At 38.0% G+C, this 25,881-nt stretch overlaps 2 protein-coding genes across 8 annotated transcripts in view; both read right to left on the bottom strand.

The window, feature by feature from the left end:
* mical1 (microtubule associated monooxygenase, calponin and LIM domain containing 1) overlaps window positions 1–6,015 on the bottom strand; it is a 40,676-nt gene extending 34,661 nt beyond the window's left edge. For 2 of the 6 annotated variants that reach the window (XM_055166233.1, XM_055166234.1), the window contains exons 1-2: window positions 5,829–6,015; window positions 4,626–4,685 (exon numbers count right to left, since the gene is read on the bottom strand). The gene's annotated coding sequence lies outside the window, so the exon portion shown is untranslated. Of the gene's footprint in view, window positions 1–4,625; window positions 4,686–5,614; window positions 5,706–5,828 lie in introns of all 6 variants that reach the window. The other 4 variants (XM_055166232.1, XM_055166236.1, XM_055166235.1 and 1 more) reach the window with 3 other exon arrangements.
* Window positions 6,016–8,776: 2,761 nt separating this feature from the next.
* src (v-src avian sarcoma (Schmidt-Ruppin A-2) viral oncogene homolog) overlaps window positions 8,777–25,881 on the bottom strand; it is a 64,712-nt gene continuing 47,607 nt past the window's right edge. Inside the window, exons 3-13 of one of the 2 annotated variants that reach the window (XM_055166242.1) lie at window positions 25,334–25,433; window positions 23,001–23,018; window positions 21,995–22,093; window positions 19,331–19,434; window positions 17,706–17,855; window positions 17,464–17,619; window positions 16,490–16,669; window positions 15,930–16,006; window positions 15,693–15,846; window positions 15,107–15,238; window positions 8,777–14,167 (exon numbers count right to left, since the gene is read on the bottom strand). In XM_055166242.1, the coding sequence (XP_055022217.1) occupies window positions 13,959–14,167; window positions 15,107–15,238; window positions 15,693–15,846; window positions 15,930–16,006; window positions 16,490–16,669; window positions 17,464–17,619; window positions 17,706–17,855; window positions 19,331–19,434; window positions 21,995–22,093; window positions 23,001–23,018; window positions 25,334–25,433 (1,379 nt within the window). In that variant the 3' untranslated portion in view covers window positions 8,777–13,958. The remainder of the gene's footprint in view (window positions 14,168–15,106; window positions 15,239–15,692; window positions 15,847–15,929; window positions 16,007–16,489; window positions 16,670–17,463; window positions 17,620–17,705; window positions 17,856–19,330; window positions 19,435–21,994; window positions 22,094–23,000; window positions 23,019–25,333; window positions 25,434–25,881) is intronic. The other variant, XM_020917970.2, reaches the window with a different exon arrangement.

Genomic DNA, 25,881 nt, shown 5'->3' on the forward strand with positions numbered 1-25,881 from the left:
TGGTTTGTTTCGCTCAAAGTTAGGACATTAACTCAAATTAAATGTGCTAAATAAAAGAAAGTCTCCGCCATTTCAGACCAGTTACATATCAGATCTGTGGACAGGCAACCCCGCTCACAGTCAGAATGCCTGTTTTTCTAGGTATTTTTGAGCTATAAATTAACCTATAACTGAATAAATGTAAAGTAGAGCTGTTATGTCATAGTGTGGAACATTCCAGGCAGAGTAAGGACAAAGCTATAGCTATAGAAACAAGCAGGAGACGAGCCCACCACCAGAGGAGTTACACAATGCACCTTTAAGTAAAGTACAGATACCTGAAATTTGTACTTGAACTTTGTTATTTTCCACCACTGAAAATGAACTAGTCTTGTTTCCACTGGCATTTAGCTACAGTATATTCATTCTTTGGCTAATACAAGCAGAAGTTCTCCTTTTTTTATAGAGCTGAACCAGTCCGAGAGGCGATGAGCTAAAAATAACTCAACAGAACAAAGTGGCATTTTTATATTCGTTTCTTAGCAGAGGTATTGGAGCCTATTTTTAGCCTGGCCTACATTCTGAACTGAAAACAAAACTCTGACAGTTAAAGACACTCTAATTATCTGCCACACTTGAGAGTATCAATGAGGAAATACATTTTGAAAAGTCATAACCGCAAAGTATTATGAGAATCTCCTGTATCTGCACAAGCAGGTTATGTAAAGTAGTCAATTGTGTAAGTACAACACAATACAACTTTATAATAACAGTACTCAAGTAGGAGCAAAAACCATGTCCATAATAATTACAGTAGTGAAAAAGGTGCAGGTGTAAAAATATGTTTAAAGGTGCACTATGTAAATTTCATTGCATTACATGTTTCTATGGATATGTCATTACTCTGCCACAGTATGACATCAAACAGCTCTACCTTACATTTATACAATACAAGCATCACGAATTCCAGATTTCCAGTCATCGCGCAATGCATACTGGGAAGGATTTTCCAAAAAAGTGAGCATCAAACCTCCATGTTTGTTTTCCCAGTGAGATGTGTCTATTGACAAAGCCAATCTTCTCAAGTCTTTTGAACCATATCACTTTTGTTTCTGGTTCTGATATTGTCATATTTTAGTTTTGGGATTCGGACATCATAATTGTGTGGTTGTTAGATGTGCTAACAGCGGAAAACGGGCTTCGGAAGTTTGTGAACTCCATAACTGCAAAAGGGAATCAGATGTGTGTGACTGCAAACCTCCGTTCAAACTGTTTCCCTTCCCAACGGAATTGAATAATAGTGAAAGGCGAAGGCGATGGGCAGTATTGATACACAGGAACGACAAAAAAGGAACCTTTGGCTGCCTAAGAAATCATCCCGAGTTTGCAGCGAACATTTTTTATGTGGAGCACCATCAAAGTGGTATCCCGATCCCTCGCTCCACCTTGGTTACGAATTTAAAAAGTCAACACCAAAGCGAAAGCCACTAACTGTTCACCAAGAAACACTTTCCACTGCAAAGCAACCAAGACTTAATGTTGCTGTAAAACCACAAGAACAAGAAAGTGCGAACTCAGCCTGTTTGTCTTCTGCACCTCTCACTTAACAAATGGGATCCCGCTTTGATGGCAAAAGACTTTGCTTCGGATCGGCTTCGTCAATAGACGCATTCCACTGGGAAATCAAACATGGTGGTTTAAGGCTCACTTTTTCGGAAAATCCTTCCCAGTATGCATTGCGGGATGACCAGAAGTCCGAAATTCGTGATGCATGTATTACACGTGGTTTTATAGCTCAAAAATACTTAGATAAACAGGTCTTCTGACTGTGAGCGGGGTCTCCTCTCCACAGATCTGACCTGTGACTTCATCTGGTTTGGTCTTCATGATGACAGAAAGGTTTAATGCCATACTGTGAAACATTTGAGACAAAGCAGCAAAAGAGAAAAGCAACTGAGAGATCCTCCACCAGAGAAGTTACATAATGCACCTTTAAGTAATAGTCAAATATTTAGAAGGTAGCAGAGGAGATGTTAGTACGGGCCTCAGCACATCTGTCTGGAATGAAGAGAAAGTCAAGTTGAAGCGTGAACATAAAGAGAGTGTACCCTCCTTCATTTTTTCATGGCTGATGTCGATGTTACTGACTAGAATACAGCGAGTTCTTCTGTCTACAGCCTTGAATAGAAGTGATCAGGGTCAAACTGTATGAATTTATCTGTTAGAAATTTCTACTGAAAAGTACTAGGCTTGTTAAACGTATTGAAAATCATATACTAGAGGTGGGACCAAGTCTTTGTTTTGTAAGTCTCAAGTAAGTCTCAAGTCTTTGACCTGAAGTCCGAGTCAAGTCCCAAGTCAAATACAGGAAAGTCCAAGTCCAGTCAGAATAGAAAGAATTAAGATTTAAAAGTGCTTCTCAAGTCTTCTCAAGTCACAGGCCTCAAGTCCCAAGTGAAGTCCCAAGTCACTGACCTTCAAGTCCAAGTCAAGTCCCAAGTCTTAGTCTGTTTTATCAAGTCAAGTCTCAAGACCTAAAAATATTGACTCAAGTCTGACTCGAGTCTAAGTCACAACTTGCAAATATGCACCTCTGTCATGTACTAATCGATACTAAAACTAGCACTGATACTAGATACTCATTTGAGCAGGTATCAATACTACAAAAGTCACATTCACAGGACAGAAATGAACCTTTCCTGAAAGCTTTAGAATGATCTTGAGCTGTTTCAGAACTGTTTAGGCTGTGTTCGTTTCTCAAAAAGAAAACACTCTGTTCCACCTTGTGATGTCAAGTGATAATACAGGAAGGGTTCCACTGTGTTTTTAAACTCCATACATTTTCACTAGAATCATTTGGATCATTTCAGACCTGGAATTGCCAATCTCTACTAAATTAAAAGTGAAAGCTGTTAACGTGAGAACTGCAGCTTCACACCATGACATGGTTGTACAGCGCATTTCGAGCTTTGGAGATGAGATGTAGACAGACTAATAATAAAGGATTACTCAAACATGTGTGAATGAAACAAAACACAACTCCAGGTATGACTCAATATAGGATCATTAAAAGTGTCTCAGGGTACACTGAAACACTTATGTGACTACATTAGTGTACTAAAATAAAGAGTAGATGTGGGCCTGGATGTGGGCTTTAGGAGTATGAAAGATTTAAAGAGAAAGTGACCTGACTGTTCCAGAGGCAATTAATCAGATTATCTGCACTCACTTTTTCAGCAGTGTCTCCTAAAGCTCTGTACAGGTTAGACCAGAGCCACACAGACACAGCAAAGTCAGACAAAGAGAAGAGAGGGAGCAAGAGAAAGAAAGGAGGGGGAAGAAACACATAGAGAGAGACAGACAGAGAGAGAGACAGACACACAAGCATAGAAAGATAGAGAAGAAAGAAAAAGAGAGAGACAGAGAGAAAGAAGAGAGACACAAAGAGGCAAACTGGTGACTCATAACATTTGCCGATGTTTTTTGGCCGATATGTAGGGCAGATTTTGGTCATTTTCTTTATATTCTCTAATTAGAATTTAGTACGAACCCAAACTCAACATTGTTTTACTACAAACTAGTTAACTGTTTGGACTAAAGTGTTCAAATGCAGCTTTATGCATAAGTTCTTTATGCATTTTCATTCAGCTGATTAGGCCAAACAAAACATCTGCTGTCTCTGCTGGAGATTTAAGGCCTATATAGCCAATACGCTAAAAAGTGCTAATATCGGCCAACCAATATATCAGTCTACCTTTAGTGAGAGAAACAGAAGACAAGAAAAAAGAGAGGAAGAGAAGGGCTGCACAATCTAATCTAAACATGTAACTTGCTTCCTCATATTGATGGATTTTGATCTCACTAAAAACAAACAAAAATGTCTTTCAGCCTTAATTCAATGAACATAAACGAGTCAAAACTCTTCTCTCTGCGGGAGAGATGGAGAGATGGAGGGAGGGGAGAAAGAGAGAGTTTATCAGACTGAACATGTTTCTAATGACATTTAAACTTGTCCTGTTCACGTTGTTCTGTTGAATGAGAGGAAACAGTGACCGAGAGGCAGCTGCTCTGGAGAGCCTGGTCGTCGTCACAACCAGACTTTAAAGGTGCACTGCTCAACTTTTCTCATGGAGTGTCCACTACTTACTTGTCTCCATGGAGATGTTACTGCTTATATCTGTTTATTCAGGTGTTTCTGTGGCTCAAAAATATAATATTTCCTTCTGTGTACAGGGGCGACTTTCCACAGATCTCAACTGTAATCTAGCGTAGTGCTATGATAGAGACACAAGCAGGTGGCAGATCCTCCACTCAAAATGTTACGCAGTGCACCTTTAACAGAAACATGTACAGTATTTTATTATATTAGGGACCAAAACCATTGACCCAACCATGGACTAAATCAGGACCCATCCATGGACTAAACCAGGGCCAATCCAGGCTTTAACCAGGACCAAAAACATGGACTAAATCAGGACTAAACCAGGACCAAAACATGGACTAATGCATGGACCAAACCAGAACCAAAGCAAAACTAAAACAAGACCAATCCAGGACTGCAGCAAGACTAAATCAGGACTAAATCAGGACTAAATCGTGAGTAAACCAGGACCAAACAGCTAAACTTAAGTGAGTAGCCTACATACCCTGAAGGAACCAGGAAGCAGAGACAGCCGGGTCAGCCCCACAGTTTGAGAAACACTGCCCTAAAACACAACAGTGGCCCCTATAAATATACTGTGTGACAAGAAATACAACAGTGACTAAGAGTTTGAGTCATAACACATTACACTTACCAACCCTAGAGCCAAAAGAAAAGGTGTTTGGGCAGGCTTAGACCATTTATATATAGACTATGGTTTATAAATAGAGTATTTAGATTGTTAGACCTGTCATCATGATTAGTACATTGACTTATCATTCAATACATGATAGAATGTACTATAATTTTAGGGCTATCATGTGTAGACATATTCTCTGGACTTGTGTGGATTTTAAAAATTTTTTGTTGTTGTACGATTTTAAATTTGGGGGACATAATTAAGGCTTTTCAAACAAGAATTTCAGTTGCAAATAAATTTGCAATTTCTGTTTTAATAATAAGACTCAGTTCAAAGTTCAAACTTTGTTTAAACTCGACCGAAACAATTAACTAAAACAAAAGAAAGAAATATGAGACAAGGTAATACAAGAGTCACATTTCAGAACGTTTCAGAACATGTTTGAACAAATGTAAATTATGGGGTTAACTTTTTATGCAGAATTAGATGGGAGATTTTGTTTGCTTCTTTTCCTAGTCCTAATTTAACTTCTATAACAAATTATCCACAGTATACTACAACTTTCTAGACAAAGCAATAACATATCCATGGAGTCAAGCAGGTGGTGGACCCAGTGCACCTTCAAAGTTACTGTGTCAGTGGGATGAAGTTGACTAACCTAGTTTCAATAATAGGCTATTATTTATTTCTAGAGCAATAAATCGCACTTTAAACTTTGTTATCGTGACAGACCTAAAGAAAAAGGAAAAAGAAGCCTCAAACTAAATTTCATCCTTAAATGTGAACGAGGAAAGCTAAAAGTAGGTAAGAAACTTGTGTGTGGAGTGACAGCCTGTGCAGATCGTAGAACGCACCAAATAAACTGTCCACAAAGCGCACATCCATTGACCATTCACTTCTGTTGACGCGATGTTAAACGTAACTGTGGCATTTTCACTCAAAAACCTGAACGCAAACACAGAACTAGGAAAGTTTAATGAGATTTAGTAGTCACAGTAAAAACTCAGAAACCACAAAGTCAAAATACGGCTCCAAAAGCGTCAGTACGGAACAGAAACGCGTGCTTACCTTGTCCGGGGAGAGGTGACGGGAGATCGGTGTCGGTGAAACGCAATCCTCGGTGTCTTGGGTGTTGTGTGCTTGTTTTGCGCATTGTTTACACGTTTACAGGTGAAGAGAGAGACAGAGGAGAGAGAGCGAAGGGGGCAGGTGGGTGCGCGCGCTCTCCGACACTTCCGGGACGTTCTGGCACACCTCCCGAGCCCGGACCTGCGCCGGAACACGTGACACGGCAGGGGGCCCCACACACGACAGTAGGGTATGGAGATGAGCTGGGCTATTGTGATATTGTGTGAAAATATAATACTCAGGTAAGCACAGAAGTGGGTAGAGTAACCAAAATGTGTACTCACTCAAAGCCTACTCAAATAAGAGTAGAGTACTATTACTTCAAAATTCAAGTGGGATAGAGGTGGGCTACATAGTGATCCAAAAAATTTGTAAGAATAAAAACGTATTTGGGAGAACTTTGTAAGAGTGACTTAATTTCTGATTTATAATTTGAAGTTTATGTGAAGGAAAGACAAAATATTAAACTTTGAAAGAAAACAATTTGAGAGATCACAAAAATATGCAAAAAACTGAATTCTATCTGCAGGAGTGGTTCAATAAACACACATCTCATCAAGCTTAAAATGCTCTGTCCATCTTTTGATGTCATGGAGGAGTAGTCAAGTTAACAGCTACCTTTTACCTTTAGTTCAGTAGAAATTGGAAATTCCAAATTATCCAAATGATTCTAGAGAAGGAGCAGTGTTGCACTTCCTGTATTGCTACATGACATTACCAGGTGGTTTCTATTTCAGAGAAGAACTCAGCCTAAATATGGAAATCCAGGTATGTTTGTGGAGGAAATAACATAACATAGATCAGAAAATAGTGTAAAATATGCAATATTGTCAACATAAAGCTTTTGTCATGTACTTCCTCACAACAGGAAGTTACACTCTCATGTAGGAGTAAAAGTATGGTGTCTTAAAACTACACAAAAGTTCAATTTTATTAGAAAAGTTAGTCAAATGTAAAACTGTGGAAACTGTCTAAAAAAAAAAGGACTTCCAAGATACACCAGCCCACTATGTGCTAGTTTACTTGCTAATCTGCTGATATTCCAGTGAATATGATCCATTTTATATTTCCCGTTTTATATGTACTGTTTTTTTTTTCTTAAGGACCCTTTCAGTAATACAGAGTCATCAGTACAAAAAGTGTCCTGAAGACACCTCTAAAACCTTTGACACCATGACACCTCCTTCAATGAGAGATTTTACTGACTCACAACATCCCCAGTGTTTGACTGATATGGTGCCAAGTACAGTGGGATGGGAAGATGGGTAGATTAACCAAAAAATGTATTCAAGGAAATAGCATTACTTCAAGATCATATGACTCAAGTAAAAGTACATAATATTGGTTCAGGAAATTATACACGTAAGAGTAAAAAAAAACATTTGGGAAAACTTCTAGTCAAGTAAGAGTAACTTAAAGAGTAACTTGTCAGGATGTCAACATAAAGCCTTTGTCACTTGTAGACTCACTCATAATGGGACGAGTAACCAAAACATTTACTCAAGAAAGAGTACTGTTCAATAAAAAATAATAATAATAATACTGAAGTCAGAGTACATTTAAATATAACTGAGCACTATACCTACTAGAGATAACAACAACCAAAATACTGTGATATTGTATCATCAAAATCTCACAGTAATATTGTGTGGCATGACAGTATATGGAATTAAAAATGCTTAAATTCATTATTATGGTGCAGCAAGCTAGAAAACAGAGGGAACTACATATACCATGATCCTTTGCTCCAGTCTACATGCTGAAATAACTGGTATTACACATTTTTACATTTGAATAATTTGCATTACGACAGAAAAGTAGTGTTGTGGAATTTTGCATCCCCTGTATAGTCTGAGCAAGGACACCTCCAGTTCATTATTGACATTTCTTTGTGGTTAGCTCTGGCATCACCTGACTATTACAGAATTTGTCCTTCTTTAACATTATCAGTTTCTTTGGTTAATTCATCTCACAGAAGCAATCTGCTATGCTCTTCTCATTTAATCTCAGCCAGTAAGCCTCTACGCTCTTCTTCTTAGCTCCTATTTAAACCTCTTTGTGTGGGAGCATATTCAGGCTTGAATAGCCGGTACTAAAGCACAGTGTTGAGTATTCAAGTTCACCAGGTTCTGGACACATGGTAAATAAACTTCTCCTGCCTCAGACATCCAGAGTCTCTGCCTCTCTGAACAACTCTAGGACTCATTAGGACAACACTTATTTTCCCTAACCAGAAGCATATTCATACTTTTGTTATCCTATACAAAATATTGCAATAAATATTGTACTGTAGATGCATATCGTGGAAATGTGTGAAAAATGCCTCAGTCGTCCAGGTAGAATCCATGGTAGAGGAGAATTTAGTTAGTTAGGCCTATTGAAATCAATTATATTGCCAAACTAACAGAAACTGTAAACATGTAGGTGTGTTTGTTGTTTCACTATAGTTATCTCTTCCCTGCAGGCAGATATAAGGAAGTGTCCACCAGCGTCTGACCAGAACTGATGAGCTGTGAAACGTGTTCGATCAAATAAACTTTTGTCCAGTTGATAAATTGAATTTCTCCTTTACCATATTGTGAAAAGATCATATTGAGAGATTTAGATATTGTTATCTACACACCTCTGCACATTATCCCAATAGTCTACTAAAGTCTCCAAAATGGAAATGATCAGGTTCAAGTGTGTTTTTTTTTTTTTTTTTCCTTTTGGATTGTTCATAATTCATACAATAATTTACAGAAAAATGGTTGCCTGGACGAATCCAGACTCATCGCTGTACCTGTGTCTGATATGGAGCTGTATAACAAATACAGAGAAATATCCTTCTGGATTTCCAGGCAAGAAAAATGGTACATTCTTAACTCAATCAATCAACAGCCCCAATGTGGCCTTTCTTTCTCAATACAAATTTTATTCAAACTGATTTTAAATTTTGAACAAAGTCCATATTCATTGGTACAGAATAAACAGTTTCATATTTCAGTTGAAAAACAGTAGAAAAGAGAATTCAGGAATGAAAAATACTGCATAGCCTTTGTAACGCCTGCAACACTTCAGAGGCCCTATGTGAGATACAGACCTGTGTTATTAAGATGTGTTTTAAAGTGCTGCACTGTCAAAAAAACAAAACAAAGAAAGAAAAGAAAAAAAGAAAAAGTAATATCCACACAAGGTAAGTGACTTGAATTCAGGATTCGATTTGAGTCGTTCTGGCAAATTAAGATGTATCACTTATCACAACTTTTTTTTCAAAACATTTCTGACAGGTTTTATGAAATTATGTGAAGTATATATAAGAATATCTATCAAGCTTTATTTGAACACTAGCCCCAACACAATACTGCACAAAATGTGATTATGCTGCTCTCTTATCCAGCTTGTATTAACCCAGCGTATGGATGAGTTTGTGGTAAATTTGAATTAAATCAGTTAAAAAATATATATTCATGGGGGTCCTACATGTAAGCCAAAAAGTATCTGCAGAGCTTATCGGTCATCATTTTCTCTGAATTCTAATCAGTACTGGCATCGACCATGAAAAACTCCATATCAGTGGATCTCTTAAAAATATGATATCTATGTTTTCAGAATGATGATAAACTGCAAGTGTTGTCACAATTCAAAACAAAATCTGTATATTTGAATGAGTGAAAAGTCCTTCAATTTATATTTAGTATAAGTATAATAAGGACATTGCATATTTAAATCTGCTCAAAATCTGAACTGAAGTCATTTGACCTTTTGTGAATATTATGTTTTGCAGTGCATCACGTCATTACAGATGCAAAAATGGAAGAAATTGATTAAAAATATTATAATTATCGTAACTTTTTTTTCCTTACATCTGTACTTTAAACCAACAGGCTTTACAGTTTATTATCAGTCATACAAAATGTACAACCAAAAGTCAAAGTTACAAAAATACAGTAGGCCTATACACTCCAAAGATCAAACTACTGTAGAATTTTAAACTTGCAAAAATAGGATTTCACCCATAAACGTACCAGAGGGAAGCGTTGGTGATGGTGAAGCTGGAAGTAAAATAAACTTTTGTGTGGAATAAATTATAAAATCATATTTACAGAATATTAAAACAATTTGTATTTACAGTGTTTCGGGACTGTCCCTGCACTGCCCTCTACTGGTACTACTTGTGTCATGCACTCTTGTACAGCTACTACACTGCAAAAAATTGTATCTACACACACTCCAAATCACTTGGATTCAAGATTGTGTTGTTGATTTGAGTAGTTCTGACTAGTTTTGCTTTATTTTAGGGATGTAACGATATCCAAGTCTCACAATACAATATTGTCACAGTATGAACCTCACGGTACGATATTTATTGTGATATCGTGGGAAAACTCACGATATGGTGGGAAGCTCACAATTAGAGATGTAACAATATGCTACTTTTTCTCTTAAAATGCCTTGACAAGACTTAATCCAAAAGAACTAAGACTTAAAAGTGCTTACAACTGTTATTTCTTCTTGTAATCTGCACTGAAATGGAGCAAAGGATCATGGTCTATGTAGTTCCCTCTGTCTTTTTTTTTTTTTTTTTTTTTTAGCTATTTCTGCACCATAACTCTCAATTTAAGCAAAGAGACCTGTAATTCGATATATTGTGATGGTCCACGATATTATTGTTAGAACTTTGAAAATACGATATCACGATATTTCCGTTATTGTTACATTCCTACTTTATTTACTTTACTTAGACCTACATTTGAAAACTTAATTACTAGAAAATATATTAAAACCACTTATAGATTTGCATCTTTTTAAGGGCACACTGTATGTTTTGGGTTGATGAGTTAAGTGCTTGGAGGAAACCCACCCAGACACAGAGAGAACATGCAAACTACACAAAAAGTCCTGGGAGTCAAACCAGGTATCGTCTTGCTGTGAGGCGAGAATACTAACTACGATGCCACCGTAATGCACCTATTGTTTTAAAAAAATATTTTAGATAAATATTGTAAAATCATGATTTACACATGTTTCATAGTGGCCTAAATACATCAAAACTAGTCAGAACTCAAATCCAGATTCTGAATTCAAATCATTTTAACTTCTAAATGTAGATAGGCTTTTCCTTGTTGCAGTGTCCATCTCCAGTGTATAATGACGCTCTAAAAACCATTTCAAACAAAATAAAAACAATTATAATACAAAGATACAATTATGCAAAAAATCTGATACAAATTAAAGGAAATTTAAGTGTTCCTGATTCAGCACCAGACACCGATGCTGATAAGCCAAAAGGAAGAACCTACAAAAGTGAGTTATATTTGTTAAAACATTGTCATTTTTTCAGAGTTATTAATAAGTTGTACCAAAATACACTTTAATTACACAATGCACTGTAAAAAAGAGCAGGTTTTCATTGGCACAAAGGTACATGCAGCAGAAACATGTCTTCTCCACCTGAGATCACTTTTACAATGCAAAAAACACTTAAAATGACTCAGATTCAGAACAATTGCCTTTTGTAGTAGAGTAGTGTTGACTAGTTTTATGTGTATTCATTTACTAAAACAAGATAATTTAAGTTGTATTAATATTTTTTTTGTTTTTTTATTCCTAAATATTCTGCTTATGGCATCACATTAATTAAAACTGAAACTTTTTAATCTTTTAACAGTACCTGACATATGTATTTCTAGTTACAGTAAATAAACTGCACTAAACAAAAGTTGTGTTTTGCCATAAATAAGAGAAGGACAAATTGTTATTAGACCATAAAAGGCATGATCCTAAAGGTGCTGCTTGTCTCTATTGCCTAAAATGTTCCTCACTACAGCATTACACTTATGCGCCTCCATGGAAACAAGTAGGTGACACCAACCGGCCCAAATTACAGGTCAGATCTGTGGAAAGGTGACTCTCAGTAAGAATTTTTTAAGCAATAAAAACACAGCTACAAACCAAGATAGCCATGTTTTAATGCTATACCGTGAAACATTCCAGGCGAAACTCCAAAGAGACAAGCAGGAAGCATCTACCAGAAGTTAGATAGTGCGCCTTTAAAAACTATCAATATATTAAAACTTATCTTGAATTAATAAAATACTACTCAAAATTACTCAAACCAAGCTTCTTAATCTGAATTCAAATCATTTCTACATTTTTTTGCAGTGCATTGATCAGTAGCCATTTGTTTGGAAGTCAAAAAAATGCCACATGAATCCTCTTCTTTCTTTTTGTGATAGGCTCTATGTCCACATCCACAAATGGAAAAAAAAAAATTATTTATAAAAATATTATTCGCCCAAAATACAGAGCTGTCATTTAAAAGGAAGAACTATAGGGGAGTTGTACACGTCAAAATTATCCAGTTAATCCCAAAATTCAAAAATAAAAACACATTTGTAGTCATTTTCTTTTAAATTTTCCAAAATGTTTTTCCATTGAGAAAAAATTGCATCAGGTGTTAAGTTTGAAGTGCGTGAACACATCCCAAGCCTTTTTATTTACATATTTTTAGTGTGATCGTGAAATTCTATCAACAATTCTCCTGCTTTTTTGCCAAGTCCTTTTTTAAATTAATAGTTAGTTGTTGCTGTGGTTACAAAGCACATTTTCAGAAAGATAAAAATATATTATCATGATGTCTCCAAAGGAAGGTTGTTGGTCTTTTGTGGACATTATTTTGAAGAAAAAAAGGTCTTTTCCTTAGGTTTTTTTTTTGCTTTGCTTTGCTGGAAATTACCGTAATTCCTGTAAAAGTCGTGCAGTCCTCATCGATCCCACAGATGTCCATGTTAGTGATTGTACTCAAAGTTAACATTTTACATGTGTTATAATTAAGTCCTTTATGCAGCAGAAAGGAAAGTGGAAGTTGAAATTACATAAATTCAGAATCTTAAATTAGTATCTTTTTTGAGTCATTTTGTTAGTGCCTTTTTGTTCTTACTTGAATTACATAATGGGCAAGACACTTCACCCACCTTGCATATAGCATGGATGTGGTGTGAGTGTGATTGGTGGTGGTTGGAGGGACCAATAGTGCAGATTGGCAGCCTCGCTTCCATCAGTCTGCCCCAGGACAGCTGTAGCTATAATAGCCACTATCACTGAGTAAAGGAGAATGAATGATGCAGTGTGCAGAACAGAGGTGCATTGTACTCACTTACACTTACTTGTTTTGTAATGCTTTGAGAAGTTATATTTGAGGAGTGGATGTCTGACACTTTATCTTACTTTAGTAATATTTAGTTTAAGTAGTAATAGTACTTTTAAGTAACTTAGTTTATTCCCACTGAGAAGAAGTCTTCCAGTGGTAACAACATTAGATCATTAGACCATTTGTGCTTCCTTAATTTTTGTGTACTTAATTTGTGTAATTTTTTCACATCTGTCTTCTAATTACATAAACATACATAAATCAGAAATCTTATTTTAAGTACATGTTATGCTCAAATGGACTCTCATAGTAGTTTCTCTAAATACTTTTGACTTTTATTTAATTATTTGGGTAAATTCTATTTAAGTAATATAATGAAAAAGTTTTGGCTCCTCTGTCCATCTCTAGCTGTTGACACGAAAACGCTTGCGGGTAAAAACGACAAAATATTTTATCAGAAGTGCCTTTCGCTCTGCCTTAGCATTTCCGTCTTCATTGCCCAAGACGCAAAACTCTGGTCAAATCTGCTCATGTCACGTACACGTTCATGTCACATACATCACCACCTATTGTCACCACCTAGTCACCTGGCATGCATACCCAATCGAATTCCACACACTTTTGCGTCACTGTCACAGATTTCCTCCCGAAAACGCTCGTCTAAATGCGGAATAAAAAGTGAAGACACAATGCCACTTTTGGGTCATCATATAAACGTAGTGAGTGTCAAAAGAACTTCACAGATTTTACAAAATAATTGCCACTATTATTAAAATGATGAAGCACAAAATATAGAAACCAGTCAAAGAACTTGGACTTTGTAAGTAAATACATTTATACTAGTCAGGACCATTTGAGTCAAGATTCTGAATTTAAATAATTTTAACTTGCACGTTTCCCTCTTTTTGCAGTGTACATGTGCATAGGTGGTGTGTGTTTTAGAGGTTTTCCCCGGGCTGGTACTGGGGCTCTGTGGAGGTGAAGTAGTCCTCTAAGAAGCCCTGCAGGTACTCAAACGTGGGCCTCTCCTCTGGCTCTTTCCTCCAGCAGGTCAGCATTAGCTCGTGCATAGACTCCGGGCACTCTGCGGGGCAGGGCATCCGGTACCCACGCTCTACCTGGTCTAAAACCTCACGATTTACCATCCCTGAAAAACACAAGAGGGAAAGTCAAATGATGTTTACAAGAGGATAGGTATGTATGAATCAATATGGGACTGCCCTGATAAAATGGGGTACTTTGTGTTGTGGTTGTGGACCCAAGATCCAAGCAATTACTGCGGTTTTGAAGTTGTTATCAAACCAGGCCTAAACCAGGATTAAACCGTGAATAAACCAGGACTAAACCAGGACTAAACTAGGACTAAACCAGGATTAAACCATGAATAAATTAGGACTAAACCAGGACTAAACCAGCACTAAAATAGATCTAAACATTGACTAAATCAAGGACTAAACTATGAATGAACTAAGATGGAACCAGGACTAAACCAGCACTAAATCAAGTCTAAACCAGGGACAAAACCAGGACAAATGGAGGACTAAACAAAGGCTAGGACTGAACTAGGATCAGGTCTAAACCAGGTATAACTCATGGCTTAACCAGGTCTAAACTGGCTCTAAGCAGGTTTAAACCAAAATAGAACCAGGGCTGGATGATTAAACCAGGACTATAGCAGGACTAAACCCGGACCAAACCAGGGATAAAACCAAAAGGACTGAACCAGTAATAAACCAGGACTAAACCAACTGGGACTAAACCAACTTGGACTTAACCAACTGGGACTATGCCAGGAACTAAACCAGGGACAAAACTAGGACTGAACCAGAACTAAACAATGGACTAAACCAAGACTGAACCAGATCTAAATCAGTACTAGATCAGAACTAAACCATGGCTATGAACATGACTGAACCAGAACTAAACAATGGATTAAACCAAGACTGAACCAGGACAGAACCAGGACTAAACCAGGACTGAACAGTACATGGGCAAGTCTATATTTTTGACTCATATGCGTCCTGGATTCTACTGTCGCTGTAATACCCATACACAGTGCTTGTGTGTTGTGTGGTTTGCTCCTGACCTGGATAGGGCACTCTCCCTTTGGTGGCGAGCTCAGTGAGGAGGATCCCAAAGCTCCACACATCAGACTTTATGGTGAAGCGTCCGTACAGCGCCGCCTCAGGGGCCGTCCACTTTATGGGAAACTTTGCTCCTGAAAAAAACCAAAACAAAACAGGGAGTTAATGCACAAAACACTCTCCACAAAGAAAGAACCAGACTGTATAAAGAAGTGGTAAAGGTTAAGGTACAATTTTTTGAAGGTCTTTTAGACTAGAGATACGTATTATGACCAAAGTGCTTTAGCTGAAATAATAATAGTAAACAAAAGAGCCGTAGAACAACTCCTAGAACTGTGAATAAACCCCAACTGTAGTCAACATCTTAAAATAGTGCATTAACCCAAGCTCAGCAGTGCTTAGCCTCAGAGATCTGACGACCACATCAATTCCTTTCATTAGAATTCTATGAGGAGTGACACAATCTTCATCTCGTGCATAATGCTATAAAAATAATATTGCTTTCACTATAAAGCGAAGCACCATCACCGCTTGCTGATGTTTATAGCCTTATATTGATATGAAGTAAATGGCCCTTGCGTCTCTCACCTTGTCTTGCAGTGTACTCGTTGTCCTCTATGAGCCGAGCCAGGCCAAAGTCTGCCACTTTACAAACCAGGTTATCTCCCACCAGGATGTTAGCGGCTCTGAGGTCTCTGTGCACATAGTTCATCCTCTCCACGTACGCCATCCCTGAAGCAATCTACGAGAGAGGAGTGGATTTTAGTGTCAACAGTGCTTTCACATGTCAGGTCAGTAATGTGAATCTGTGTGAGTGATACAGACCTGTGAAGCCATGTCCACCAGCTGAGGCAGACGCAGCATTTTACCCATGTCTCCTTTCAAGAAGTCCAGCAAGCTCCCTGTGAAGATCAAAACAAAAAAATCACATTTTAAAGCAGGAGGATGACAAACACTTTTCCTTCTGCATTAACTCATATCCCAGGGTTTCAGCTTTCAGCTTTCCCTTTCAAAAGATATAATATTTAGTTTGGCAACATCCCTAATTTATCATCATTCTGAAACCCATGGATTGAAAATGATTTTAGCTTTTGACATTTCTGTACTTTTTTTTTTTTTTTAACTTTCTATCCCTTTGTACATTTGTGGAGAGGAAAGCCGTCTGCACTTGGTTTAACAAAATTTTGATTTCTCATCTTGTTTCTCTGTTGTGGCAGTTTGCCCAAGCAGCTTATAAAATACACCTTTTTCCAATCACTTTCAGAAGGAGCCAAAGAACTAAATCAGAGTGCTACACATATCAGTCTGGTGTTAGCCATGTTAAGACTCTCCCATAGAGTTATTCCCTCCATCTGAGATGATGACACCATATACACTTCCCCTACCTTTGGTCATGTACTCTGTGACGATGTAGATGGGCTCCTCTGACACCACTGCGTACAGCTGCACCAGTTTCTCATGTCGGAGTTTCTTCATAACCTGCGCCTCCTGCAGGAAAGCTTCAGGAGACATGGTGCCCGGCTTCAGCGTCTTTATGGCCACCCGCGTCGTACCATTCCAAGTACCTGAGATATAAAGAGGGAAATCAATAATACTGTGGAATAGCAAAGGACCCACACTACGCTTTTTCGGATCTATGTCATAATGTTGTTTCCTCATCAGAAACATAGCTGGAGTTTTGTTTTGCTTCATTCACACTTGTTTAACACACAAACCCTGCATATTTAGGCTCTCAAACAGAAAACACTCTGTTCCACCTTGTGATGTCATGTGACAATAGTCCACTGCTTTTAAACTCCGTAAACCTTCACTAGAATCATTAGGAGGGTTACAGCCCTGAAATTTCCAGTTTCTGCTGAACTAACAGTAAAGATAGCTGTTAATTTGTAAAGTACCACTTCATGAAATCATAAGGTGGAAAAGAGCATTTTGAGCTTTGGCGAGGTGGACAGACTAATCATAAACAGTTACTTAACATGTAAAGAAAACAAAATGCAACTCTAGGTATGCTTTTGATGAGGTACTGTCATTTTTACATGACTTAAAGCTCATAAGAGTCAATTTTGTGTAATATAGGACCTCTAAAGAAAGTTAGAGTCAGTTAGTATAAAAAGTAGGACAGTCACAGAACTAAATAAATATAACAGATACCTCTGAGATTTCCAGGTGTCCCAGTGAGGTAGTAGTAGTTTTAGTGCAAAGTGTTGTCGTGTCTTAAGGCAAGACACTTCATTGCCTAGTCTGAATGTGGTGTGTGAGTGTTGTGGTGGACGGAGGGGCTGATGGTGCAGATTACAACTTCACACAGGTCAATGAACTGCACTGAATATAAGTGTTCTTGTAATGTGTTTGTACTCACCCATCCAGACCTCCCCGAAGCAGCCCTGGCCCAGTTTGAGGTCCAGGCGCAGGGACTCTCGGGGGATCTCCCAGGCGTCTTTGGACAAACCCTGAGTCTGAGGTTTTAACACTGGACAGATCTCTGTAAGACTGTGGCACAGGCCGTCTGCGTGCTCTGAGAGGCGACAGGGGGAGAGAGGGAGGAGAGGGTTAGGTTAGAGTTTAAACCTTTAAACAAAAAGAGAGAAGAGGGACACTCACTGCGGTAGTGGTTGACGAGCTGCTGCAGTGTGAGGAACTGTGTGCGTGAGGTGATGTAGAATCCTCCTGAGTCCAGTTTCCTGATCTTATAATGTTTCACGTTCAGTCCTTTGGTGTTGTCATAGTCCAGTACAGACAGACAGTAGGCACCTGCACACACAGCACAAGGACAAGGATATGAGAAGTTACATAGATTTACTGCACCAAAATCATTTACATTTCCTTCTATGGAGCTCCACTTTGGGCAGGAATCCCACAGTAAATAAAAAAAAAAGAATTTCATGTTCATCCAAACTCATAGTGGACATTGCCTTGGAGCTCCTTACACCCACACAGCCTAGTCTCAGTTTAGTGTTCTATGCAAAGGATCTAATATTATGGAACAGACTTTCTAGAGTCTTCACAATGTCAGTTTAAAAACACTTTAAAATGTCTTCTTCTGAATAACTACAGTTTTTCATATGGCATTTCCTGTTAAAGTGTTTGTGTTGATGTATCTTATCTGTCATAAACTACAAATATGAATTCTCCACTTTTTTATTAGTCTTTTTAGTAACATTTTAAGCCCCCTGAGGAGATAAAAATAGTGTAATACAGGCCCTTTAAAATACAGCAAACAAATATAAAATAAAAAAATTATTTTAAGTAAAAATAAATGTACATTCCCATCACCACCAGAGGGAAGCATTCATTCATAAATCATCTACTCTTTTTGGGGGCAGCCTGGGGCACACCTCTTCCTTTTCTTACCCCCCTTCTCTTACCCTCTCTCCTCTTGCCCCCCTCCCCAGCCCCCTTCATCCTCCTTTACCCCCCTCCTCTGTTCCTCTTGCCCCCTCCTCTGCCCCGCTCCTCTGCCCCCCCTCTTTCAATCTGAATGAGATGATGGCCGGGTTCATGTACTATTCCCCCATTGACCTAATTCTGTCTCTCTGATACCTTTGCTCTTTGTCTCCTCTTCCACTTTCACTTTCTTCTGTTTACACATAATAGATACTGATATAGAGATATTCAGATTTAGGCTCACTGCCAAACATAAGCCATTACATCTGATAAAGACTCTTTTAAATAAATAAACATTATGACTTTTAAATAAATTGAGAAAGTAATGAGTTATGAATGTAACTCCTACTACTGATGCACACCCTCTGACACTCAGTACGAATGAAATGGAACTAGTAACTGTAACCAGCCCAGGTTTTCTGTTATTGTAATGTGCTGAATACATAAGTGTTGTCATAATACTAACATTTCAAACTTGATATTGATACTAAGGAATAGACTTGATACTCAATACTGATAATAAAAAAAACACTCTTTCTTTAGACAATAGAATGTGATTTTCAGCATTAAATTGTAGTACTATCTTTTATATTCCCATGGATCTTATATCTGTGTATTACCTCAGTGGTCCAGGAAGGTTCCATAGTGGTCCATGGGTGTATACTAGTTTATGTACTCTTATATTTGTTCTGATACAGGTCCAGATCATTCAGGAAATATTAATCTCTGTCCTGTGAATGATTTTTGTATCGATCCTTGCTCAAACGAGTATCTAATTTCAAAACTACTTTTAGTATTAGTATTTTGGCAACCACATCTAAGGCTTTTTGGTCGTGACTTACCTTTGGTGGTCTCACTCTCTCTGACTAAGAACGTCCCTCTTCTGTTCTCCAAATTGAGCAGCAGTCTTTCTGAATCTCGCCGAGTTATTTTGCCAAAGTACCACCTACAAAAGCACACAGACACAAGAGTTTATATATGACCGGGTAAGAATAAATAAAATGTTTAAAGAGGACACAACATTATAACGGTCTAAAAACTCTGATAATGAATATATCATTAGCATTAGCACACAGCGTCTTACCTGGACTCTAGGATTAGTCTGAGTTGACTGAAGGCAAAGCAGAAGACAGAAAAGAAAAGTGTGTTTTGGTTAATGTGAGCAGTGAGAGAGCGAGTTCGCATCAGAGGAGGGAAGAATTAGAGCAGGGGTGTCCATTCAGTGGTCCAGGGGCCAAATGAGACTTTTAGAAAATTTTTTGCATACTCTTAACAAGTTTAAAAAAATCTATAATCTACTATCTGCTGTCATAAATATTTTGGCCCAAGACATACATAAAGTACACTACACTACATAAAGGATCCATGCCTGAACAAAAGATTAGTGTGTGAAATGCACCTCTGAATGATCCACCAGTCTGCATTATATACGCTTTAATATGTGGCCCAACAAGTCAAACTGTCTGGACATCCATGCTTTGATTCAGTATTACTTCTACTCATAGTTATGCTCATTGTTTCTTCATAAAATAAATTCAAGTGAATGTCTACCCTCGTCTGATTTGCATGAACACATTTGATACTAGGGCCCGACCGATATTTTCAGCTGAAAAAATCCAGTAGAACCCGATCTAAGTTTTATAATCAACTGAGGATTTCCATTGAACTTTTACATCACTAAATATGTCATATATTCCAATATTCCAAACCCTCTTTTATCAGTATCATATCGGATCCAAAAAATTCCATATCGGTCGGCCCTATTTGATGCACCAACCATCTGACAGAAACAATGCTTTAACATGCTAAATTTAAAAGGAAAGGTACAGACACAATTGCCAGAGGTGTCATTTATCAGAATATTTTATGACAAAAGTGCTCAACTATTTCACATAGCTGCAATTTGATGCTTCACCTTTGGCAAGATGGATTCTCTTGAGTTCATGAACTGACAAATATCGCAAAAATCCATGTTGCTGTTCCTAAATGAAAAGAGAACGTGACTTTTGTTTGTATTGAGATGTTGAACTTTGTGCCAATTTGTGTTTCATGTGGATAGGTCCAGTTATTACAGAGATATGAACCATAAACCAGGTCAACAAATCAACAAAGCAAATTTAACCACAGAAGTCTGATGCATCCTCCAGCTCAGTTTAAATGATAGGGATTCTACAATGTTGTGATATCTCTTAAAGGTTGTATGGAGGATTTTTTTTGTTTCAAATTGTCAATGATAGCATTATAGAGGTGCAGTAGCCTTGTAATTATGATGACCAAAAAAAAGAGAATAAAAATTCATCAACTCTGGACGTGGTGGGGCTAAACATTTGCCAATAGATAACGACACTGCCTCGTTATCTGTTAGCTGACAGGCTGTCAATCAAACTCCCTACGTTTCTGGCGTAACTGACTTGCCTGCGCGCTGCCGTTACGTGGTTTACGTACGCCTGTCACGCAGTCCACAGACGCAAGCCGCACAGACACTGTTTACTCCACCAACGCAACAGTTCTTAGCGGCTTTTTTTTACCTATATCTTCCTCGCAGTTAGCACAAAGTTTGTTGCAATGGCAGACAAGAATCCAGGAGCAGTTAGCCGCAAAAGAAAGTCCGTTTTTGAGATTCGCTGAAAGAAAAAGACAAGGGGAAAAGCAGCGAAGCCAAACTAAGGTGATTCTTGAAGATTTAATTCCAGCGATGGCGCGACTGAAGCAGACGCAGGGTCTAAAGACTGACGCATTGGTCGCCAAAATTACTCCTGGACAGGTCACTTCTGCTTATTATGAAAACGTACTTTATTTCCAAGAGCTAGTCAAACGTTTTTCAGGACACGAAAGTGATATCCTATGTCTGAAAACGTAATTTTCAAGGCAAAGAAAGAGTCCGCTTGCTGCTGCGTGTTGTAGCTAGTTCATTCGCACTGAATCTCCCATGCAACCCTTCTCTGCACCCCTTTCCTGCTCCTCTCCCCGCTGCCCGATCCGCTCTTCCCCCTGCTCCTCACTTCTCCGGGCACGGAATCTCCACGCACCGCTCCCCTCTCCTCTCTCCTCTCCCTGCTCCGCTCTTCTCCCTGCTCCTCACTTCTCGTCCGTGCACGAAATGTCCGTGCACCCGCTCCCCCCGCTCCTCACTTCTCCGCCTTGCCTAACCAACACTGTAGTTAGTTGTTTACGAGTCATGTGCAGCTCACCGGCTGTAAACAAACCTGTTTCTGGCGTAAGGAGGAGGCGGGAGGAGGCGTTTCTATGTAGGGAGCTGTAGGGGAGGGGGGGTGGTTTCACGCATGCGCAACATTTGAAAAAGGACAAACAGTCGCTGTATTTCTCGTTCCTTGGAAAATCCTCTATACAACCTTTAAATGTGCCTTTTTTAATGTGTGAACTTCAATTTCAGTCATGTAATAATATTTAGACCCACCCCTGGCATATACAGTGACACATACAGAAGAAACAAAGACAAAGATAGGGTAAAAACAAAGATAAGATAATGAAGACAGATGCTTTACTCTTCTGCCTGGATGGAGTCCGATGGAGCCACATAATTACTGGGGATGTATCCGCTCTCTCCAGTGGCGAGGGACCGCGCCAGCCACCAGTCTCCCTCTCTGTGAACACAACAAACCATCTGTCATACATGGGATTACCAGAAGTTTATCAAGTCTGTACAAACATGAGGGAGCATTTTAACACTCGCACAAATGTTAAGACTGCTTTTTTAAGGGATTAAAAGTGGGACTTGACACCTAAAGTCAGCCCGCAACCACATTTCAAAGAGAGGAGGACTAAAGGGGAGGGTGAGGGGAGAGGAAGGGCAGGGACTGAAAGTATAAGGAACGGCAGGTATCCACACTTCAAACTTTGCCCCTGGCTGTAATCAGGGCAGTCCTGAGTGATGTCACCAACTACTGGAAACTGCAGAAGCCACTGCAGGCAGCACAAAGATTCAGGTGTTTTTGGAACAGTAGATAATGCTATTCAGATGCATTTCAAACACCATATGCACAGTTTAGTAGGAAAAAGAGTGGATTCAGTCTTTAATTCCACTTTAAGTTGCATTCATGGGCTATACACTATAGAGATGATACATAATATGCAAGTAGAAGTACAATGTATTTCACCAAGAACTTAAAACGAAATCTTCTGATCTATAATTTGAAGTGAACTGTAAGGGCAAAACATTAAAAATAATGCACTAAATCTGGTATTTTCAAAGAGCAGACAGAGAGAAAATTGAAATTGTATCTGATGGAGCGATGCAAGAAACACAAATGTTCTAATTTCTGTCATGTGTAGACTTACTCACAGTGGGAAGAGCAACCAATATTTTTATTTAAGAGTACTGACACTGTGCAATATAATACTCAGGTAGGAGTATGTTTTCTATGTCTACTTAGAGAAGTGAAATACACTGAATATACATGTAAATGAATACTACTCTCCTATATATTTATTGCAAATCCAACCTCACTGAATAAACAACTTGCCATACAAGATCAAATAAGGACCACAAACCTGCAGTTGACCTTCCTCCTGATAAAAAAGGTGGAAATAGAAAAGGGAAATAGAAAGAAGAGAGAGCGTTAAACCAGTGCATAGACTCAGAACAGAATGTCTAAAGAACAGCACAAACACCTGACACACTAACGGCTCCATGCATTTAATAAAAGGTTGTGTTAAATGATGAAACTGATTGATAATTGTGAGTCTGAAGAATAGTCAAAAAAAGAAACACATCATAACAAAAGTCTAGTTATAAGAAGTGACTAGATGTAAATGATTCATAAAAGGGTAAATAATGAGGTAGTATGACAATGTGTAATAGACGATAAATGGGTTTACAGCCTATTTGTATTGTGAATAGATGTCACATGGAGGTCAATAATAAGAGGAACTCACATTTTTAGAGAATAAGTACTATATATATGTATATCAAGGCTTCCTACAAGCTATAACAAATTTGTGACACATTTTAAGATAATATTACATTTTAGCCTGAAATAAAAAGGTCACGAAAATTTCATACCTGATTTTGATGCTAACGAATATATTCGATACTCAGATTCACAGATTCCAAAACCACGATGATAACATAAAACATTAAATAGAGTGCCATTTCCAACATTAAATGGTAGTAGTACTTTCTTTTATATTTCCATGTGGTCTTATATCTGTGTAATCCCTCAGTGGTCCTGGTTGGTTCCATAATGGTCCATGGGCGTTGGTGTAAATTCCCTAGTATAACTGTTAGTTCAGTAACTGTTTATTTAGCTCAGGCATTCTTAGGCAGCTCAGGGGTCCTTTGGGGTCCATGGTAATGCTGTTACTTCGATACTAACTGCTGTAGCTCCAGTTCATTACCTTAAACCTATCTAAATCTGTGTGTATGATAGAGATTATCAGATGAAAAGATAGATTACCAGACAGACAGACAGATACAAAAGATAGAAGAAAGGACAGAAAGCTCCTCAAATCCATTCATGTCTCTTCCTTCACTCTCTGATTGGAGTGCTGTTTTGGATAAAATGCCCCAGCATACATCACAGTCTATAATCCGAGCTATCTCCAATAGGCATATACTAGTCTATGTGCTCTTATACTTCTTCTGAAACAGCTCAAGATCATTCTAAAGCTATTCAGGAAAGGTTCATTTCTGTTCTGTGAATGGGACTTTTTTTAGTACTGATATTTGCTCAAATGATGATTTGATCTATGAATCAATCAATATTGATTAGCATCTGATTTTCAATGCTTTTGACAACACTAGCTGAAATAAAAATATGAACAAGTTGACAATTTTCTTGAATAGAAATTTTGATTCAACAATATTTAACAGCTAAGGTACATTTTCATTTTTACATTGACTAAGGCTCCCTCCAGTATTAAACATAGTGAGATGCCCTGGTTCCTGGCTGGTGTCTTATTGTTGAGTATTCTTGGCTGTATGAACAGGACTGACCCAGAAATGATCCTGTTCTATGGCTTAGGGGCAGATGCTGTTATAATCCACTATTGTGCTGCTCTAGGCTCTGCTCTGTGCCTTCTAGGTCAGGGACTGGGGGGACACATGCTCCACTGAACCTCCATAGATCCAGAGCAAAAACAACACAGTGGTAACAATCAAATCTAACCTCTTACTCTCTACAGGAGACTGGGTGACATTTTAAGGCATTATCAATAATTTCTATGACAAAATTAACCATCTGATGTTTTGAGATAGAAAATATAGTTTGACACAAGAGTTACATTTTGAATTTAGTTTTGTATTTGTATTGACTGGGATAAGATTTGCAATAGTTTACAGTAGGGGTGCAATGATTAATCAAAATGACTAATGATTTATATTAAAGGTGGGCAGATTATCAAAATGTTGATAGTATAATAAGTATTATATTGAAATTAAGCAAAATTTGAGTATTGAATACATTGTTACATGAAAATGTTGCTAAAAGATCTTATTAAAAAAGAAACGTTTCAAACTAAATTAGCACTTCTGTGATTTTAGTTATTTCACATTTGTCTTAAACTTCAACTAATACATTTAAAGATACATTTTAACACATTTCTGCTGTGTTATGTCTGATATGATAATGTTCATTTTGTCAACATTGCCCACCTCTAGGGCAACAGATAAAATCCAGCGGTAAAACATGAGAAGTAAACCAGGATTAAACCAGAGCTAAACCAAAACTAAAACCCAGGTCTAAACCAGATCAAAAGACTCCTGTGTACCACTAAAAGAGGCACAGGTATCACAGTTTAGTTAATGCAGTGCTAGTAGAAATAGACACTTCACATACAGAGAAAGAGAAAAATCTCAGTCCAGGGAAAGTGTAGTTTTTTCTCACATGTTGTTGACGATCTGCAGCCGCTCTCCTTTTCTGAAGGACAGGTCTGAGGCTGTCCTGGACTCATAATCATACAGAGCCACAAATGTTGTCACTCCTCCTGAAATCAGGCAGCAAGAAATAGATGAAATTATGTACTTAAAAGAAGGAATGTCCACAATGAATGAATGAATCACATCTTAAGGCTTCATGTTGGTTAGTATGAATTCTAATAACACTTTTCTGATAAGGGGTTTGCCACCTGCTTGTCTCCATGAAGATGAAATTGCTTTGCCTGGAAGGCCCCACAGTATGGCATTAATCATTACATTGTTATGATGAAAAATCTGGTCTTAGTTGCTGAGCTGTTTGTCTCCATGGAGATGAAATTGTGTTGCATTGTCTCTTGGTATGCCATTAAATCTATCTTGCATTTATTAAATAATTTCTTTCTTTCTTTCTTTTTTTTTTTTGCAGAAAAGAAAAACATGCATTCTTACTGTGAGTGAGCATGCCTTTCCACAGATCTGACCCATAACTCAGCTTGTCCCAATTGAAATAGTTAACTT

Source organism: Boleophthalmus pectinirostris, unplaced genomic scaffold (assembly GCF_026225935.1).
Source record: "Boleophthalmus pectinirostris isolate CB_2022bp ecotype Guang Dong unplaced genomic scaffold, ASM2622593v1 HiC_scaffold_8, whole genome shotgun sequence".
In the NCBI taxonomy this organism is placed as follows: domain Eukaryota; kingdom Metazoa; phylum Chordata; class Actinopteri; order Gobiiformes; family Gobiidae; genus Boleophthalmus; species Boleophthalmus pectinirostris.